Source organism: Hypanus sabinus, chromosome X1, assembly GCF_030144855.1.
Source record: "Hypanus sabinus isolate sHypSab1 chromosome X1, sHypSab1.hap1, whole genome shotgun sequence".
In the NCBI taxonomy this organism is placed as follows: domain Eukaryota; kingdom Metazoa; phylum Chordata; class Chondrichthyes; order Myliobatiformes; family Dasyatidae; genus Hypanus; species Hypanus sabinus.
In genome coordinates, this window is record NC_082738.1 from 17016925 (window position 1) to 17035306 (window position 18382).

General features: G+C 39.0%; 1 protein-coding gene across 1 annotated transcript in view; it reads right to left on the minus strand.

The window, feature by feature from the left end:
* kmt2d (lysine (K)-specific methyltransferase 2D) overlaps window positions 1-18382 on the minus strand; it is a 248352-nt gene that overhangs the window by 65227 nt on the left and 164743 nt on the right. The window contains exons 37-39 of the mRNA XM_059955967.1: window positions 6751-6874; window positions 6467-6554; window positions 3646-3712 (exon numbers count right to left, since the gene is read on the minus strand). Coding sequence (XP_059811950.1) covers window positions 3646-3712; window positions 6467-6554; window positions 6751-6874 — 279 coding nt within the window. The remainder of the gene's footprint in view (window positions 1-3645; window positions 3713-6466; window positions 6555-6750; window positions 6875-18382) is intronic.

An 18382-nucleotide genomic window follows, 5' to 3' on the forward strand; every position in this document is an offset into this window, starting at 1 on the left:
TTTGGTAGTAGGCATTAATATCTTCTGTTGCTAAGTGTATTTACAGCTTTGGGGGTTTGATTGTCCCGATTTATATTCTCTATATTGTGTTGTGGTTGGTCTGGAGTTTTTTTTGTGTTGCGGGGCTTGGGGAGGATACTAATTTTACTTGTCTTCAATTTGGGTGCTTTCTCAATTATCTTTCTTTGTATCATATTGTTATTGTATGTTTATTTTTGCACTGTATCAATGTTCTTCATTTTGATCTGGGTTTTTTTTACCTGTGGTTATGTAGAAAATGTATTAAAAAAAAATAAAAAGAACATTTGTATTTTGGAATGGCCAAGTCAGAGTTCAGATCTTAACGCAATTGAGATGTTGTGACATGTGCAAGGCATCCCAAAAATATCGATGAAGTGAAACAGTCTTGTAAGGAGAAATTGTCTAAAATTTCCTTCTCATCGTTGTGCAAGTCTGGATGGCGGCTACAAGAAATGCTTAGTGGAGGTTATTTCTGCTAAAGGAAGTTCTACCAGTTATTAAATATAAAGAGTTCACAGTTTTTCCAGACTGGACTGTGAATGATTAAACAATGTGTTCAATAAAGCACAATTGCTTGTGTGTTATTAGTTTAGGCAGATTGTGTTTGTCTATTATTGTGACTTAGATGAAGATCAGACCACGTTTTATGAGTAATTAATGCAGAATTCTTTATAGATGTGCTCAGTGGTGGGGAGGGTTTTACTCATGATGGACTGTGCTGTATCCACTACTTTTTGGAGACTTCTTTGTTCAAGGCCATGACACAACCAGTTAATTTACTCTCTGCAGAAGTTTGTCAAAGTTTTAGATGACCTGCAATGTTATGGCACTTGTGTGCTGGACCCAGGATAGGACAGATCCTCTGAAATGATAACACTGAGGAATTTAAAAGTTGCTGACACTGTCCACTTCTGATCCTCTGATGAGGACTGGACCTCCTGTTTCCTCCTCCTACAGTCAATAAGCAGCTCTTTGGTTTTGCTGACATTGAAATAGAGGTTGTTGTTACGGCGCCACTCAGCCAGGTTTTCAGTCTCTGATTTGTCACCACCTTTGATTCAGCCTATGACAGTGGTGCCATTAGCAAATTTAAATATTGCATTGGAGCTGTGCTTAGATTTACAGTCATAAGGATAAAGCGCATAGAGCAGGGAGCTAAGCACACAGCCTTGTGGCTCACCTATGTTGATGGTGATTAGGAAAGAGACGTTGTTGCCAATCTAAACTGAATGGGGTCTGCAAGTGAGAAAAGTTGAGGATCCAGTTGCACGAGGAGGTATGGAGGCCAAGGTCTTGGAGCTTATTGATTAATTTTGAGGGGATGATAGTATTGAATGCAGAGCTGTAGTCAATGAAGAGCATCCTATTATATTTATCTTCTGATGGCAAAGGTCTTGCTCCAAAACACTGACTGTTTAATCTTTTCCATGGATGCTGCCTGGCCTGCTGAGTTCCTCCAGCACTTTGTGCACGTTGCTTCGATTTCCAGCATCTGCAAATCTTCTCATGGTTCTGTACCTTCACTGTTCAGACATTCCGAAGTTGAGTGAAGCACCAATGAAATGGCATCAACTTGTAGGTAGGTAAACTGGAGTGGATCCAAGTCACTTCTCAGGCAGGAGTTGGTATGTTTCATCACCAACCTCTCAAAGCCCTCCACCACTGGATGTAAGTGCTACTGGATGATAGTGATTGAAGCATGTGGGTACTTCAGACTGTTGAAGCAAGAGGTTAAAGATATCAGTGAACACCCTAGCCAGCTAATCAGCAAAGGTCTTCAGTAATTAGCTAGGTATTCCACCAGGTCAGATGCTTTCCACAGGTGCACCCTTCTGAAGGGACTCATGTTGGCCTCAGACTGAAATCATTGAATTGTTGAGGGGCTGTGGGAGTTTGAGAGTTCACAGAAAGCAGCATTCATCGGTCAAGGACCCCCACCATCCAGGCCATGCTCTCTTCTTGCTGCAGCCATCAGGAAGGAGGTACAGGAGCCCCAGGACCCACACCAGTAGTTTCAGGAACAGTTATCATTCCTCAACCCCTCAATCAGGCTCTTGAACCAGAGAGGATAACTTCACTTACGCCACATCATGCTCGTTCATGAGACTGATGGTTGTAAGGTACACTAACTGTTCCTGAACACTGTGTGTTGGAACCTAAGGCATCTATACCTCCTTTCCAATGGTAGCAGCTAGAAGAGAGCATGGCCTGGATGGCAGGGGTCTTTGATGATGGATGTGGCTTTCTTATATTAGTGTTCCTTGTAGATGTTTACAATGGTGAGGAGGGCTATGTCTGTGATGGACTGGACTGTGTCCACCACTTTTTGTAGGCTTTTCCATTCTTAGGCATTGGTGTTTCCAGGTACCAGGCCATGATGCAGCCAGTCAGGATACTCTCCACTGTGCACCTATAAACAGTCAAAGTTTTAGATAACATGCCAAATCTGCGCAAATGTCTGAGGAAGTAGAGGTACTGTAGTGCCTTCGTTGTAATGGTACTTCAGTGGTGGTCTCAGGCCAGATCCTTTGAAATGATAACACCAAGGAATTTATAAGTTATTGACCCTCTCCATCTCTGATCTCCTAATGAGGACCAGCTCGTGGACCTCTGGTCTCTTCCACTTTCTAGCTTTGGGCTGTTAAAATGCACTTTTACGAATGAAGTCTAAAAGTTTTAACGTAGCTTGCCTACGTTTAAAAAAATAATACAATTCATACAGACTTGAGAAGGAATCCATTGCAGCAAATTTAAGATTCATCTACTTTCACTTGTCGGCTGCCTAATTAAATCTCAGCACTACATATAGCTGGTTACAATCTTGTTCCTTGGACATTTTGTCCCCAGCTCTGAAAACATACATATAAAAATGATTTATACAAATGTTCAGCGTACCTGAAAATATGGTTATGACATATGCAGCTACAGGGATATTTCCAGTTGAGCTTAAACCTGGTTGTCAGGTTAAATTAGAAATGTTGGGCAAATACAGTATATTTGTGTTTGAACAAAATCTAATTCTCTTGTCTCCTACAATACTTAAGTTATATATTGATGAAAGAAAATGCTTCGAACAATTCAGAAATTGTCAGGCCAATTCTGCTTCTGCAGTTGTAATGATTACAAGAATTTCCGGACAGATAAAATATTCTTCGAACAACAGTGCAACACCTTTTCCTTCTGGAAGATACTGGAAACAGTTTAGAAGACTACAGTTATTTTTAAAGGTACAGAGATGGGAATTAAATTCATATGAATGAAAACATCTTGTACAGAATGTACAGCAATTCACACAGATTCCATAAGGCATCTCTTGCCCATTAGCAAGTAACACCTTTTGGAATCCTGCTAAAATTAAGATACATATTTTTGACAAGATAAACCTGAAACCAGAGAAAACTAATTTTAAGATTTCAAACAATTGTGCCAGTTTTGTCATAATTGGCCCATTGAAAGTACAAAAATACGACAATTCAGCTGCTTAAATAAATTTGGCTTTTTGTTCTATTTTTAAGTTGCTTTCTTTCAAATTAGCACACTTAGTACTGCTTAGATTTTTATAATTTCTCTGAGCAACAAAATTTCAAACCTTTGCTTATTTTAATAATAAAGCCAAAAACTTACTTATAAACCCCTGAACAAAGGTTGGAGGATTTGGCCGGGTCTGCACCTGTTCACTATTGGTTTCCTGCTGGGAAAATAGAAGACCCAACTATTAGTAGATTTGGACTAGTGCAAAACCAGTTTACACATCTTCAAACATAGATTCAGAAATACTATCTGCAATTACATCTCTACACCAAGGATTTGGTCTTACACAATATTTGGTTATTTTCCAATAAAATTATGTCCATTTAACAACCTCTATCTTTTGTCAATCTTCTTTCCCCTTTGACTGCAACATACATATGCTTTATCATCATGCAACTCTTAGCAGCAAGAACGAGACTGAAGTTGTGGCGATGGCCTCTGCTCTGTACGATACCTTCAACTAGGTTTTCAATTTCCATTAAGAGGTCTAAGGCATGGAAGGCCATGGAAAGCAATAAAGGAAGAAATGGGAAAGGGAGGAATGTGTGGAAGAAGCTTATTGAGAAAAGAACTGAAGCAAAGATCAGGGTGGAAGGAATTTGGGCCAGGCTTGCACTATGGCTAGAGACAAATAAGATGTGGAGATTAGACTGTGAAAAGGGACAGATAGGTCATGACCTGACAGGTAATAAAACAATGGCTGTATACCTGAACAACAGATTTATAGCTCAAGAGAACTGGAGTCTGGAAATCCTTTGTGAGATCCTGAATGCAATCAAGTCTAGAATGAGTTTAGGAATACTGCAGCTTTGGCAACACCCAAGAGTGACAGACTAAGGTCGAAAGAACAAATGAGAATAGTCTGAGCAAGCTGAAAATACACAAATACACATTGTATATGAACCAGTACAATGTGCTGGAGTATGACAGAGGGAAGGAATGCTGTTAATGGACTGGATTGTGGGACATTTTACTGGAATCAGATTATTATGCATATGCTGTGAATTTTGTTGTTCTGCGGCAGCAGTACAATGCAAGATAAAAATACAATAAATTATGATTATAAGTAAAGATTGCAAAATAAGAACAGCGAGGCTTTGTTTATACACCATTCACAAATCTGATAACAGAGAGGAAGAAGCCATTCTTAAAACATTGATTTGGGTTGTCAGGCTTCTGTACTTCCCTCACTGGAGGGCTGGAAACTGTCCAGTACCCACTAGTGGGTCCCATGCATCTGAGAATGGCAAAATAATGGAGCCAGTAAAAGCATCGGACAAATCAGAAGGCACTGCTCCAATTTGCTACTGTCACAACAGGTCAATAGTAGATACCATTTGATTGGCTCTCCACTCAATCCTGGAGCATAAAGGCAGTGAAGATGCATACATCAGGATGCTCTTCATCCTATACTATCATCCCTCAAAATGAATGAATAGCTCCACAACCTTGGCCTTAATGTTTTAGAGGACCCAGTTGCACAAGATTTCCTCACATCTTAAACTCCAGGATAGCTTAGATTGGCAACAACACCTCCTTCACAATCACCATCAGCACAGATGCACCAGGAGGTTGTGTACTTTGCCCCCTACTCTACTCGCTCTATACTTATGATAGCAGGGCCAAGCACAACTCCAATGCCATATTCAAGTTTGCTAATGACATCACTGTCATTGGCTAAATTAAAAGCGGTGACGAATCAGCATATAGGGGGAGACTGAAAATCTGGCTGAGTGGTGCCATAACAAAATTGCAGTCAATGGGATGAGTTGCAATATAAAAGGGGGACAAAATCAAAAAAGGTGATGAATACAGGACTGCAGGTGTTATATTTGAATGCACGCAGTATACAGAAGGTGGTAAATGAACTTGCAACTCATGTTACAAATTGTAATGTATAACGGTGTGGCATCACTGAGTTGTGGCTGAAAGAGGATCATAGCTGGGAGCTTAATATCCAAGGATACACATTGTATCAAAAAGAACAGGCAGGTAGGCAGAGGGGGTGCGGTGGCTCTATTGGTAAAAAATGAAATCAAATCATTAGAAAGCGGTGACATAAGGTCGTAAAGTGTTGCATTGTTGTGGGTAGAGCTAAGGAAGTGCAAGGATAAAATGACCCTGATGGGAAATGTATACAGATCCCCAAACAGCAGTAAGGATGTGGTCTACAAACTACAATGGGAGATAGAAAATGCATGCCAAGAGGGCAATGTTACAATAGTCATGGGGGATTTCAATATGCAGGTAGATTGGGAAAATCAGGTTGGTAGCGGATTCCAAGAGGGGAATTTCTAGAGTGTCTATGAGATGGCTTTTTAGAGCAGCTCATGGTTGAGTCCACGAGAGGATCAGCAATTCTGGACTGGGTGTTGTGCAATGAACCAGAATTGATTAGAGAGCTTAAGGAAAAAGAGCCCTGAGGGGCATGTGATCATAATATCATCAAATTCACACTGAAATTTGAGAAAGAGAAGCTAAAGTCAGATGTATCAGTATTACAGTGGAGTAAAGGGAATTACAAAGGCAGGAGAGGAGTTGGCCAAAATTGATTGGAAAAGAACACTGGCAGGGAGGACCAGTCACGAAGAAATAGCAAAGCAGACCTGATGGGCCAAATGGCCTAATCCTGCTCCTACATCTTATGGTCTTTTACTCCTACCTCAACCCCAAAACACCCTTAGGACGATGGTTATTTAATAACTCGTTGTTCTGATCTGTTGAAATAAATGTGAGCAGCAAAAGAGTGAATTTAGTCATAAATAGGAGGCACAGCATGTTCTTGTGCCTACATCAGCAATTTTTGGTATTTCATTTGTCTCCTTTGCTATTGCTTATTTTTTGTACCCAATATCAGACTATAAAAACACCAGAAGAGTGACTTGAATGGAATTTTAAAGAGTGTCTAACATACTTGATTGTTTCCAGGTGGCAACTTAGTCTGAACCTCATTTGCTCCTGGAGCTCCAGCCAACCTTTGTGCGAGTAATGAAACCTGCTGTCTAAAACAATCGTAAAAAGTGATTAATCATGAACATCTGTTCATGTCAAGTGACTTGTTAAAATTCAAAATTCTTTAAATAAACTGATATTTACTGAAACACTAACCAAATCCGGATTACGTAATTATAAATACTTTCATTTATATTAATCATGCCTAATCCTGTTCCTTATTCAATAGAATCAATGAAAACCTACCTATTCATCCCAGGTGCTACAGTGATGTTCCCTTGTGCCATGACCTTTTTAATTCCCTTCAATGCCACCATTTTTGCTTTGGCAATGGGATCCATGATATCATCGGCTGCAAATTTATCCAAATCTACAAAGAAAGCGAGTCTGGTAAAACTGTTCAAAATGTAGGTTCCTTAGAACACATTTTAAAGAAGCATTTTAATTTCAAAAATACTCATCCACCTTTAACAACACTATCCCCCTCACTCATAAGTAATCTATTCCTAATAATGTGAAAAATTTTAAAACTGAATCCTTCACAAGAAGCAGCTGTTTTAAACATACAGTACTAAACAAATTATCAGTCAAAAGCTCTCCAAGCAAACAGCAAATGATAACAGTAATGAGAAAGGACAGGATAGTAGTTGTTTCTTCGTGAAACTTGGGTACCTTGCATAATTTAGACTTTAAAAAGGGAACCATTCTGATTGGGTTGGATGACTCCTGCCCACTTATCAAATTGTGCAAGTGAAAAGTAACTTGTATGCTTTTGAAAACCTGCTCAAATTATGTATCCACTAGATGTTTCTTTGGCAAATCATATTTCCCTCTCTAGGCATTAATGCTCGAGCCAGCAAGCTGGCTGATATTCAAAATTTTCAAACTGTGAAACACACAAAGTTAAAACATGGGTCAACATGTTCATATTACATCATGGAGGGTTCTCATTTATTTCCTATTGATGCTTGTCAATATGGGAAAACACCTGTAACTGCCTGACAACTGAGATAAAACACTGTTGATTTGATTAGATTTCAAATACTTTTGAAGAACAAAGGCATACCAGATGGACAGAAGAGAGAAAAGAGGTGGTCAAAGTATATTACCTACCTGGTCGGATTATCTTCATTATTCAATTGGAATTCATCCTTCAGACACTGTAGGAGTAAAACCTAACGTGATAATTTGAGGAAACCACATGCTGAGCAAACACATGAAAATGTTGCCCAGGTGTTACAGATAGGTGATGCTGCAATTATCTTACTTCCTCATTGTATCAAATCCTGAAACTTATACAACTGCAGACAATTAAATCTTAAGTTCTCTGAAACAAGCTCATCAGAATGCTTGGTAACAGAAATGAAAGTGAAACTCTCCAGATAAATCACCATTTGTGGAGTAAAACCAAAGTTAATGTTTCAGGTCAATGATCCTTTATCAGAACAGGATTTTCCAGTTTTAATAAAGTCACTGATTTGAAATATTAACTCCATTTTGTTCTCTCTGTATATAGTGTTTGATCTGCAGTATATCATTAGTAATTTTTTTTAAATTCTGTGTTTTATTTTTTGCTTTTCAATAACCAAGAAAAACCCTCTCTTTCCTACATGGATGAAGCGAGCGTGCGAAAATACTGAAGAGTGCCTACTGGACAAAGCCAACCATCATCTACATACACTTTACTACAAAGGATAAAGTTCATAATCATATCCATGGTCTCAAGATTTTGGGTGTGGAAAGTCCCTGCATAAAGAATGAGGTGTGATAATAATTTACAGAAGTTGCTGCCACACTTGCCAACTAAACTTAGTTAGAAACATAGAAAACACAGCACAATACAGGCCCTTCGGGCCACAAACCTGTGCAAACATGTCCCTACCTTAGAACTACCTAGGCTTTACCCATAGCCCTCTATTTTTCTAAGCTCCATGTAGCCATCCAGAAGTCTCTTAAAAGACCCTATCATATCCGCCTCCACCACCGTCACCGACAGCCCAATCCACGCACACCACTCTCCAAGTGAAATACTTACCACTGACATCTCCTCAGTACCTACTTCCAAGCACCTTAAAACTGTACCCTCTCATGTTAGCCATTTCAGCCCTGAGAAAAAGCCTCTGACTATCCACACAATCAATGCCTATCATCTAATATACTTCTATCAGGTCACTTCTCATCCTCTGTCACTCCAAGGAGAAAAGGCCGAGTTTACTCAACCTATTCTCATAAGGCATGCTCCCCAATCCAGGCAACATCCTTGTAAATCTCCTCTGCACCCTTTCTATGGTTTCCACATCCTTCCTGTAGTAAGGCGAGCAGAATTGAGCACAGTACTGCAAGTGGGGTCTGACCAGGGTCCTATATAGCTGCAATATTACCTCTCGGCTCTTAAACTCAATCCCATGATTGATGAAGGCCAATGCACCGTATGCCTTCTTAACCACAGAGTCAACCTGCGCAGCAGCTTTGAGTGTCCTATGGACTCGGACCCCAAGATTCTTCTGATCCTCCACACTGCCAAGAGTCTTAGTTAATACTGTAGTCTGCCATCATATTTGACCTACCAAAATGAACCACCTCATACTTACCTGGGTTGAACTCCATCTGCCACCTCTCAGCCCAGTTTTACATCCTATCAATGTCCTGCTGTAACCTCTGACAGCCCTCCACACTATCCACAATACCCCAACCTTTGTGTCAACAGCAAATTTACTAACCCATCCCTCCATTTCCTCATCCAGGTCATTTATAAAAATCACAAAGAGTAGGGGTCCCAGAACAGATCCCTGAGGCACACCACTGGTCACCGGCCTCCATGTGGAATATGACCCACCTACAACCACTCTTTGCCTTCTGTGGACAAGCCAGTTCTGGATCCACAAAGCAATGTCCCCTTGGATCCCACGCCTCCTTACTTTCTCAATAAGCTTTGGATGGGATACCTTATCGAATGCCTTGCTAAAATCCATATACACTACATCTACTGCTCTACCTTCATCAATGTGTTCAGTCACATCCTCAAAAAATTAAAATTCAATCAGCAGTCACATCCTCATTTATATTTAGTAAACCTCATGAAGAATTTCTGCAAGTGGCAGTTTTGCACTTACTATAATTTATAATCCATCACTAGCATTTACAAGGATGCTGTTCAGACTTGAGAATCTCAGTTATAGGAAAAGGTTGAAGAGGTTACAACTTTATTCAATGCAGCGTAGGATAATGAGGGGAGATTTGATAGAGGTATACAAAATTACTAGGGATACAGATAGGGTAAATGCAAGCAGAATTTTTCCACTTGGGTTCTGTGGGACTACAACCAGAGGTCATGGGTTAAGGTTGAAAGGTGAAATGTTTAAGCAGAATCTGAGGGGCAACTTGTTCATTCAGAGGGTTGTAAGAGTGTGTAACAAGCTGCCAGTGCAAGTGGTGGATGCAGGGATGATTTCAACATTTAAGAGAAATGCGGAAAGGTACATGGATGGGAGGGGCATGGAGGGCTATGGTCCGGGTGTAGGTCAATGGGACTAGACAGATTAATAGTTCAGCATGGACTAGATGGACCAAAGGGCCTGTTTCTATACTGAAGTTCTATGGCTCTATAAGTATTGACTGAGAAATGCTCATAAAATACAAGATAACACTTTGATTTGCCATCTAGGATTCTTCCATACAAAATTAAAATATTTATACAATGTTTTTCCCTTTTTCAACAAACACATCAGTTATTTTCAAACAACTACTTATGAAAACACAATATTAAGCTTCTGCATACAGCAAGAAGCAGTGTAATAAATTATACTCCATTCACTTTTTGGTGGTATTGCGGGAAGAAATGCTCATTAGGAATTCATTGGATGTTTTAACAATGCACTTAAGTATCCATTTTGCTGTTTGGTTTAGTCATTCACCAATTGATTATGATCAAGAGGGAGTCTTGATCATAAGTGGGCCAAAACTCCTGAAGGTGGCAGATCGACCAATTATCCCACTGGTGATAGCACAGGACAGTTAACATCTTGGTCCAACTGTATTTTCAATTTAATTCATTGCTACACACAGCCCCTGGGTTATGAGCGCCCAACTTATGCCACCCACATACATGAACAAGTACCCATAATATTAAATTCAGAAGTCCAATAAATACACACATTCATTCCTATAAACAGAACTAGTTCCCAATCTTTCCACTTTTATTAATTATTCTTTCTTACCAGTCTTGTATAGTTTTGATGCCATTCATTCCAATACTATGGAAGAATGGTTACCATATTGAGTGATTTTTGTGTGTTTTTTGTAAATTATGGACGTCTGTATTAGATTTTACAGTCCATCAATTGTAAATTGATATCACTAACATTGTGAACTTAAATACAAGGATGAAACTCATGCATTAGTTGTGGATACAAAGATAAATAAATTTAATCTGACCCACTGAAATACTAATTTTGCACAAGAATCTCCTCAATTATAACTCAGCAGTCCTGGTAAAGTTTTACTGTACTTTTGATCAGATTGTCCAAAACTGCACACAATTTTCAAGTTGTTGCCTCAAGATCCTGCCCAGTTCAACATTCTACCTTACCTTTGTACTCATTCCCACAAATTTCAAAAAAATGTATTTAATTGTTCCTTTTCTAAAATCAAAATTGCTACATCTATAATGGCATGTATAGCTGCATGCTTAAATCACTTTACTCCTTTCATTTGTCTGAAATGTTATATTTTAAGGTGAACTATTTTTATTACTAGTCAAGTATTACATGACTTTCTACTTTTGAGCTGCATCGCAAATAGTGTTGGACTTTCATTGGGTTAAAAACATCCATGGAGAATTGCAGAAAAACAATCCGTTGTTACCCTATGATCTGGAATATTCAACAGGAAAATATGATGAAAACAGATTCAATGAAAATCCATTTAAATATACATTTTAAAATGAAACATTTGAAGGAATGGGGGGAAAGAGTAGAGGAGCATGATGAATTGGATAATTCTTTCAAAGAGACATCAGAGATTGCATGGACAAAATGCTCCAAGACACAAAAGGGGAAAGGTCTTTTAGGGGAGGTGGGTAAGGAACTACCCAAGCATTTGAGGATGTTGTAGAGTAGGGATCTCTGTGTATCCAATCCATCCAAGGCAAGATTGTGGTTGTCCACCAGGTTCTATTGCAAAAATAGGGCACAAAAGACATTTCCAACTTTTTCCATTGCCTTTGCTCTTTTTTTCCTTTTTCTCAGTATCCAGTGACATGGATAAAGAAACAACAAAGAAGCACAAGTGTTTGCAGGAGTCTTCAATCATCACTCAATATGTAAAGTATATGCCACTGGTTGTGCTGACAAGTCACGTAAAACTAGCAGCACTGTGCAGGACCTTCTCTGCTCATCACAGACTGACAGTGGATTCAGAAAGATCTATAAATAGCTTACCTAAAAAACTGCAGCCAGCCAGACCATTCATACAAGCAATCAAAATAAGTTCTTACTCTTGACTGCCATGATCTGGGAGATTCGAATTCTATGGAGTTGAGGACAGATCTGAAAGAAGAATTACTCTTATTTCCAAGGTGCTATCCAGATCTAGCACTAAAATTGCCTAATCAGTAAGTCACGATTCTCTAATGAAGTACATGACACTACATACATCTTTACTTGGAAGGGCAAATGCATGGTGAAAGTTTTGCTCAAGGTTTTGTGGGTCTATTCATTCAGCACAAAGCTTGGCAGCATTAAAGTCACTTGACTTCGTGTACTTAACTCTAAATCTCATCACACCTGTGATGAACACAGGGATGAATTTTAGAGGAACTGCCACTCCGAATTATCAAAATTATCCTTGTATGGGATTTTGACACAAAAACTGGCTTTGTGTTGGGACAATCATCCTTGGTAGCTTCTTTTGCTGCAATAAATATGCTAAAAATGGAGACTAATTATCACCAATGTACTGGTATATAGCACAGAAAGATAAAAACAGTGGTCCAATCAAGGACTGGCATTTAATGGATCACAACTTAGTTTGATCAAGGGATCATCAGGATGTTATAATTGGTAATTCTGCATGGTGACTATTAGACTAAACCCAGACATGTTGGAGAAGTTACATTTTACTTAAATAGGTATTACAATTGTTTATTTAATATAAATGAAAAGTTGGGGGACAAAGGGGGTAAAGAAGTGCAAACTGAGGTTGCAAGAAAGGAGCATCAGAATGCCAAGGAAATCTTATCTCATCAAACTCAGCTGGACAAAGCACAATGATAAATAAGAGGTACCAAAAAATATTTTCTTGTCAGCAAACTATCTACTTTTCCAGGAGGGAAAAAAAAAGCTAAGAAAATTTAAGACCACTAGAAACCAAATAGTTCTTCACATCAATGGCAGGCAAAAACAAACATCATTAGGCTGCAGATTTTAAGAGTGATACAGCATGAAAAGGCTCTTTGGCCCACTGAGTCCAAGTCAACCACCAAACACCTACTTAAACCAAGACTCTCCTGATCCCACTTCATTCCTCCACATTCCCATCAACTCCCCTTCTGATTCTATCACTCACCTACTGACCAGGGGCAATTTATAGTAGCCAATTAACCTACCAACCTGCACGCCTCTGCAGTGTGGGAGGAAACCAGAACACCCAGGAGAAACACATAGTTACAGGGAGAACATGCAAACTTCACACAGTGTCCAAGATCAGGTTTGAACCCAGGTCACTGGAGCTGAGAGTCAGTGGCTCTACTAGCTGAGCCACTGTGCTGCCCCACTTTCTAACCCCAAGCACTTTATAATTGCGATTTTATGAACCAATTTATGGTATAGCTGGGAACTCACCCAACCACCATTGTGCAGGGAAAGAAAACTAAGATCCTCTCTAAACCCCCTACCTTAACTACAGGAATAAGGATTAAGAAATTACTTTTTTTTAAAAAACTGTGCCAAGCGAAATTCATCCTTATTTATCCTTTCTGGACCTCCCAATTGCCATCAAGTCTATTCTTACTCCAATGCCTACTTTCTGCTTTCCTCAGCAGCCTATGGGACTTTGTCAAACTGATTTCTATAATCCATACATACCACATCAGCTGCATCAACCACTTCTATTACTACACAAAAAGATTTTGTTAGTCAAGCAAGCACAACCTTCCTTTAATAAATCTATATTGACTGCAAGTAACTTAGACTTCCTTAGAATTTTCAATAATACATTCAGAGGGTGTTATGCTGACTGGCCTACAATTACACAAGCTACCACTTTCTTGACATTTGAATGAGTGTGGTTCACGACAATGAAGAGATATTTAAATACCTGTTTAGTTACATTGTACAAGCTGCTAATTTGCAGAAAAGTCTTAACCCATGGGGAAAAACAGAATACTACCATCAAAAGCAATTCCAGTATGAGATGCACTTAAAGGAAAAAATAAGATAAAATATTAAGCCAAAAATTTTACAGTATATTCAAAAAGTAATTGAACAGAGATATAATATACCTGCAGTGCTGATCATATGATCAATCTGTCTGACTTGCTTCTTCAAGCAATAAGTCATCTGAATTTGATAAGTCTACTACCAGGTGCACAAATGAAAAGTCATAGTATTGGATAAACTGTGTAGAATGGATTTAAAAGTGAAAAATTGGAATAAATGGGCCTTTTCAGACTGGAAGGAGACAAGCAGTGGAGTACTGCAGGAATTAGTTCTATACATTACTGACCCAGAGAACAAAAAAAATGGTATGCAAATTTGTCAATGACACAAAAAATAGATGGAAGAATGTTATGATTCTGCAATGATATAGATAGACTGAATGAGTGAGAAAAAGACTGCCAAATGGAGTTCAATGTGGGGAAGAGTGAGATTGTGTACTTCGGTAAATAGAAATCAAAAGGCTGGTTATCTACATGGAAAGAGGCTGAAAGTGGGAGAAGTCCAGAGGGATCTAAATATTCCAGTGCATCAATCACACGAAGGTAGCAGGCAGGTGCAACAAGTAGTTGAGAAGGTGAACATTGCTTTCATTGCAAAAGGATTGGAGGTTAAAAACAAGGAATATTTGTTGCAAATGTACAGGATGTTGCTGGGGTCACACCAGCATACAGTTCTGGTCCCTTACCTAAACAAGACAGAGTAACATTGGAAGCAGTACAAAGGAGATTCACCATGCCAATGCTTGGGATATGAGGGTTACCTCCCAAGAGACCAAAAAGTTTGGGTGTGTATTCCTTGGAATTTAGAAGAATGAGGGGAGACCTTATTTACACACACAAGATCCTAAAGGGACTTAGCTGGGACATCTACTGGACCACTGGGGCAATCTTGAACAAAGGGACATAACTACAGGGAGTCTGTTATTTAGAACTGAGGTATGTAGAAATTTCTCCTTGCAGATGGTGGCAAATCTCTGGAATTTTAATGGTCAGTCTTCCACCATCTGCTGGGATAAAGTAGTATTTAAAGCAGAGGTGTATAAATATATGATAGAACGAGGATTGGAGAAAAGGCAAAAAGTAGTTCAGGCCAACACCGATCAGCTAAGATCACATTAAATGGTGAAGTAGGCTCGAAGCACCTGATTATCTACTCCTCCTATTATTTTCTGACGCTTGTGATTTGTACCTGCATTTGACTCTAAAGGCAACTGGGTCTCTAAAGCCAGTGGTCCCCAACCATTGGGCCGTGGACCAGTACTGGGCCACAAAGCATGTGCTATCAGGCCACGAGGAAACAATATGATTTGGCGATATGAAACTATATTGGCCGGTCCACAAGAATATTGTCAATATTAAACTGGTCCGCGGTGCAAAAAAGATTGGGGACCCCTGTCTAAAGCCAACATTAGACTGGCAAGGCCCACCTTCCTGGGACTGCAGACCATTGAAAGACTCAAAGACTTTCAATGTCTTTTGACATTCAAAAATAGTAACTGGCAATACAAAAGAAATTTAAATCATTTCAAATGATTAAACTAGAAAACGCAAAACAATTAGATACATTAAAAAATACAAATATATTTAACCAAATTAATTCAACGAAATGCAAGTTATCTGAAACTTACCAAAGACCTTGGGCCTAAAGATGAGGTCAATGACCTGGTACAGATACTGTGGAAAGAATTCCCACTGTAACTCCTGGAAATACGCAGGAAGTTGGCATTCCAACAGCAGAAAAGCAATGGATCTCAGGAAGTTCAAAGCTTCAACACTTTGAAGAGTTAAATCTTAAAACTATTTCAGATTGTCAATAAATCTCTTCCACAAAATAAAAAATATGCATGTGTAATTAAAAAAACTGGATCAGATGGAAGCCAAGATATTTAAGTATGAGAGTTTTCCAACAATCCCCACTTACTTCTGCAAAGGAGGTACTGGAAGGAAATCCTAAGTTCACAAAGCAACAAAACTTTTAGCCATGTATTAAAAAAGGTAAAACATCGGGTTGTAGTATCAGTCGGTTTTCAACAGCAGGGTGAACTATTCTGCTTCAACCATGGCTCAAACTCTCAAATATTCTTCCAGAAGCCATAGATTAAGGTAAGGAGACTAGTTGCTTGGTATTGTCCAGCTCCCAGCTGCAATTGACACCAATGTTTGTAATGTGAATTATAGTGATGTTTAGCATTTAGCAATGTTACTAAGCTTTATAATTCAGCAAAAGAGTGCTTCCATGGAAAGGTTGGTTACCCAAAGTTGTCTCAATTGTCAAACAACTTAATGACAGGAACAATTTTTCAAGATTATCACGATGTCTAAAAAAAATGCCAAAACTTCAAATGTCTGCTACTAAACATGCCATTAACACTGCATGCTTCCAGTTACATTGAACTAAATAACACAGAAACAAGCTATTCAACCCACCAATGAACATGTCACACATCTCTTCTCACTCAATTTCATGTCACAACCTCTGCTCATCATTCTATTCTTTCTCACATCTTAAAAATTATTAAACTTCTATTTAACAAAGCTATTTAACTGCACGTTGTCAGGCCCTGGGATATTTATGCATCCTGATTTGCCTCAGGATAGCAAACACCTTCTCCTCTGTAATCTGTACAGGGTCCATGAAGTTGATGCCACTTTGCCTCACTTCTATAGACTCTATATCTGTTTCCCGAGTAAATACAGATGCGAAGAATGCATTTAAGACTTCCTCCATATGATTTGGCTCCACATATGGATTACCATTCTGGAAGACCATTTTGTCCCTTGCAATCCTTTTGCTCTTAACATGTCTGTAGAATCCCTTAGGAATCTCCTTCACCTTGTCTGCTAAGGCAACCTCATGCCTCCTTTTAGCCCTCCTGATTTAAGTATTCTCTTGCATTTCTTATGCACCATAAGCTCCTCATTTGTTCCTAACTGTTTATACCTACTATGCACTTCCTTTCCTCCTCCTAAGGCTGTTATCTTTACCTTTTATCCTGACAGGCACATACAAACTTTGTACTCTCAAAATTTCATTTTTGAAGGCCTCCCACTTACTAAGTACATCTTTGCCAGAAAACAGCCTGTCCCACTCCACATAAGCCAGATCTTTTTTAATATCATAAGTGGCCTTTCTCCAGTTTAGAATCTCAACCCACAGTCCAGACTTATCTTTTTAACTATCTATTGTTGAGATTAAGTTATTACATTTCAAACAGTGCTCGATGCAATCGCTTATAATGCAGATTGAATGGCTGCCTGGAGAACATTGCCAATTTGTCTGCAGGGGTGATTCTGAGCTTCCAGATGCTTTTCCATGTCACTGTGACCTCCATGTCTTTGACCTTATCAACAATTTCAGTTATCAGCCTTTCTAACCTGTATTATTACGGACCTATTCTAAACTCACTGACCTGTAACAGTAATGGAAAAACATCTAGTCTTAATAATGTGAAACTACTACTTTGCCATAAAGTATTATCTGGCTCATTAACATCCTTCAAGGTAATAAAAGTGCTGAAATAAAAAAGCAGAGTTAACATTTCAGGTTAAAGACCGGTAGAAATCTGCAGTCATCCAGTCGAAGCTGTGTATGACCCACCAGCGTAGTTGACTCTTAAATCACTTAGTAAACTACTTAGTTGAAAGGAAGTTAATAACTAGTAATAGATATAGGCCTTACAGTGATGCCCAGGTTCTGAAAAAATAAATCAAAAAATGATTGCTGAATCTGACAATCAATAGTTTTCCATCACATCAGTTAGAGCAACATTTCTTTTAACAATTCCATTCAGTTAATTTAAATTAACTGAACAACGCTCCCTATTATTTGTTATGAATAATCATAAAGTATCATCATTATGCCCAGATACTTCCACACACTGTTTGCATTGTAATATAACTTGGAATCGCAGGACTAAACTTCAATCAACCAATTGATTAATTACGTCAAGTTAACTGCTCTTGTAATCAATGCTTTAAGTGCCAGTTTCTCTGCAAGACTGGGGACCAATGCTATCTGGAGGTGCAACTGAAATTGCACTTTGGAAACTACAATAACAACTTTGCTAATATTCAAAACTTATTAAGTAGCATTTTACTAGCAGCCACATCATTCTTAAAAAGAGGACCATCAGGCCTCTGTATACTATATATCTGTTCGAATTGTTGCGAACATTGACCCTGTTGAATTGTTTGACCCAATGTCAGAAAAGCTTTCATGAGGGTGAGCCCTCGCAAGGCATCAGGCACTGGTGCACCTGGTAGGACACTGAAAACCAGTGCCAACTAACTGGCTGAAGTATTCAAGGACAGCTTCACTCTTTCATTGCTGCAGTAAGAGGATCCCACCTGCTTCAAAAGGGTGACAATTATACCAGTGCCCAAGAGGAGCATCAAGGACATCTTCAAATGTGATGCCTCAAAAAGGTGGCATCCATCATTAAG